Source organism: Cephus cinctus, unplaced genomic scaffold (assembly GCF_000341935.2).
Source record: "Cephus cinctus unplaced genomic scaffold, Ccin1 Ccin1_contig_4034209, whole genome shotgun sequence".
Taxonomy (NCBI): Eukaryota; Metazoa; Arthropoda; class Insecta; order Hymenoptera; family Cephidae; genus Cephus; species Cephus cinctus.
In genome coordinates this window covers 1-3,838 of record NW_014332728.1, presented here as the reverse complement: position 1 = coordinate 3,838, position 3,838 = coordinate 1, and the positions used below count along the sequence as shown (strand labels likewise).

The following is a 3,838-nucleotide window of genomic DNA, read 5'->3' as shown; positions in this document are numbered from 1 at the left end:
GACTGTCAATCCGATGGATATTGTCAATGTTATTATGGATGGAGCGACAAGACGTGTGATACACCTACCATGTGTGTGTTAATTCTTGAAGGAGATGCTGGGTAAGAATTTTTGTAGACAAATTTGTTGTACGCCATTTTTTTAATTAGTAATATATAGTTTTAGGGAAGTCAATGAAATGCTACAAAATGATAAAATATTCGAATCTCCATGGAATGGACCAACGTGTGATGACAGCTGTTTGGAAAATATTGACAATGAAACTCTGTGCTATAATGATACGACGCATGCAATTCCACGTGTGGCATGTTTCTTAAGGCCTGGTACGTTCCCATTCTGATTATTGTAATAGTTTGAAATTAATTATATCACGGTTTACAGATTCAAGGTGCAAATTTTTAGATCTGAATGCTGCTAGTTTGTTGCGCAATTCCACAGTTATAGGAACTAGTGGTGCAATACTTGTATTAATCTTGGGATCAGCATTGGGCTTAGTAATTTTTTTGAAATACAAGAAAAACACTAATGGTTGGGAGGTTTATCTGGTATACACAAAACTACTATCATCTATAAATACTGTTAATAATCTTTTTCTATTTTTCAGACGTGTCAGTAATCATTAACCGTGACTTATTGCATACGTTGTTGGAAGAAGACAGTGGCTATGAACCCCACGAAGAAACCATCAATTAAAACTATTATTCCTTTATGACGATTTGACGATCCCCTGAATTTTGCACGTGGAAACATTCAATACTGGAACTTGCTCGTGATTCTATGGTGCCTTCAAGTTTAGATGCAGTAATGGCTGTGCAAATGGACACTGCGTAGGAACTGAACAATGCAACTGCAATCCTGGTCTCTCAAAGGATCCTTAGACTCAGATTCACGTAGCTGGCTGCAAGATATCTTGCTTAAATGCAGTATAAACTGAACCTAACACCTGTACCTGCAAGAATCGCTCTTACCAAATCCTAAAGCCCTGACTAAGAGCTTGGTTACGTTGGAGATTGTACCAACGGAATCTGCTTTGGACCAAATATCAGCATCAGCAACGCTGACTTTATAAAAGATCCTAGTATTAAGAGTAGCCATCACTGCGTTCCCCGTACCAGAATCTTATGCAAAAAAATCACGCTGTATGCACTCCCTATAACATAATGTGAATAAATCTGCTTTAGATTATACAATAAATTGAAACGTATATATTATCACTCATTGTGCTTATTCGCTTGTCTTAGACGTCTTGAAATTATTTCAGATAGAAAAAGAGTCTTGGAGCATTTGCCATGTTCTGACCAGGTCCTGCTAACTGTCCTTACTAGTTTTCAATGGAAAAACTGAGGGAGCCCTTGCGAGACACGTGGCGCAATAGTAGCTGGCTACGAATTGTTTAATTTTTCTATATGATCCCAAATTTCAAAAAAATTTCATCAAACATTCCAGAAAAAATAGTCAAACGTAAAACTGATGTAATGAAATAATTTTATAATTAAAACAAATGTAAAATAATAGGGCGCTTCTGTTACTGGTGTCATATGGACTCATTTTATTGCGATGCTGACAGCAGAATCCGTACTTGCGATTCTCGGGACGCTCGAAGTGACTTTATGTAAAGGATGATTCAATTTCGTGATAAGTGATTGATAGCTGTTTTCATTGATGTCATATTTTTTCCTTTAGGAGGATCCTGCATCCTGTCTCAGTGATAAGACGGAATCATTGAGGGCGGAGATACAATGCAATACACTAACAAAGATTTAACCAGCATTTGGAATCTGTCTAGCGTCCAGTTGTCTCTCAGGCAAAAGCTTAAAAATGTTATTTAAATATTCGCTCCTGGCAATTGTCATTTTAAGTGAATTTTTTAACGGCACGAGTGCACTTACTACTGCAGATGGATCCAACATTTGTCATGATGTATACGGGTATGTACAGTCGGTCCATGATTTCAATGTGGTTTTTTGAAAGTTCCCAAAAAATGCGATCCTTAGCGAATCGTGGCTCCGCATACAATTTCTGTTACAAGGTATGTATGTGCAAGATTTTGCAGTGAATAATATTTTATTTTTCTAATTAACATTATCTATTGGAATGCCACGTGTAATTTGCTGAGGACTGTACTGCTTGCGAAATGTCAAAAAAATCACATTGAAATCGTGAAGCGATTATACGTTTCATATTTCAATCACTATATAGAATCACGAACAATACTAAATAATTGCAATCCATTAGTTTCGCCAGTTCAAAACTCCGTAAGCGATATTTTTCAATTTTGCAGAGTTTACGAAACTCAATATGTTTCGTACAGAGAGAGTTACAGAAAAGGATGGCTTTTCAAACGCGTAAAATGGCGAACAAACTACAGAGTAGAGGTAAGCTCTCACAGTACGAATTTTTTACATTATAGACTTCTTAACGTGCTAACTGCATAATTTTTAAAATTACATTATTCTACCAGTACGTAAGAGTCTACAAGACCAAAGAAAAATGCTGCGATGGTTATGAGGATGTTGAATCAGTCTGCCTGAGAATATGCAATGGAGGATATCAGCTTGATTCGAACAAAATTCAATGCGAGCCCATTTGCGATCCTGTCTGTCGAAACGGAAGCTGCACGTCACCAAACACCTGCACGTGCAACAACGGCTATGAAAGAAGCACAACGCAGCCCAACGTTTGTGTTCCCGTGTGCGACAGACCCTGCATTAATGCAGATTGCGTAGCTCCAGATCAGTGTCAATGTCACACAGGGTATAGTAAGAGTGATGATGACTTTTCCTGTGCGCCGCAGTGCACCGACGGTTGTATTCAAGGTACCTGCATAGCTCCTGGTATTTGCAACTGCAATGATGGTTACCAGAAAAGTGGAATTCTGAACAATTACTGCGATCCTATCTGCCAGGAGACTTGTGTTCATGGAACATGTGTTTCACCGAATGTGTGTTCGTGCCTCGATGGATATTTCCAAATTTCATCCACCGCGTGTGCGCCGTTGTGCGATAACGGATGTCCCAATGGAGAGTGCATAGAGCCGAATGTGTGCAGGTGCAACGATGGGTACGTTGAGAATCCAATATCCAATGGAATTTGTGAACCAGTCTGTACAAAACCTTGCGAAAATGGGATTTGCACAGAACCGGATACCTGCCAGTGCAACCTTGGTTTCAGACTACACGAGGCAGAATGGAATATTTGCGATCCATTTTGTTCGTATTTCTGTGTCAATGGACATTGTGTTGCACCTGAGACCTGTGCATGTGACGATGGATACAGGATGACTGATGTTGAAAATATGTGCGAGCCCATTTGCGAAAATTGCAGTAATGGACACTGCACGGAGCCAAATATCTGCACGTGCAACAACGGCTATGAAAAAAGCACAACGCAGCCCAACGCTTGTATTCCCGTGTGCGACAGACCCTGCGTAAATGCAGATTGCGTAGCACCAGATCAGTGTCAATGTCACATAGGGTATAGTAAGAGCGATGATGACTTTTCTTGTGCGCCGCAGTGCACCGATGGTTGCATTCGAGGTACCTGCACGGCTCCAAATATTTGCACCTGCGATGATGGCTACGTAAGCCTTGAACTTTCGAACAGTATCTGCTTTCCTATCTGCCATGAGACTTGTGTTAATGGAACATGTATTGCACCGGATGAATGTTCTTGCGACTTTGGATATTACCAAATTTCATCCACCACGTGTGCACCGTTGTGCGATAACGGATGTCCCGATGGAGAGTGCATATATCCGAATGTGTGCAGGTGCAACGATGGGTACGTTGAGGATCCAATATCGAGTGAAATTTGTACACCAATTTGTACGAAGCCTTGT

General features: G+C 40.2%; 1 protein-coding gene across 1 annotated transcript; it reads left to right on the top strand.

Moving 5' to 3' along the window:
- On the top strand, positions 1-3,831 carry LOC107274796 (von Willebrand factor D and EGF domain-containing protein; the record flags this gene model as incomplete). Its single annotated transcript, XM_015754358.2, has 6 exons — positions 1-101; positions 160-323; positions 382-528; positions 605-1,928; positions 2,312-2,375; positions 2,462-3,831. Coding segments are annotated over exons 4-6 (1,544 nt in total), but the record flags the coding sequence as incomplete, so codon positions are not given.
- Between the last annotated feature and the right edge of the window lie 7 nt (positions 3,832-3,838).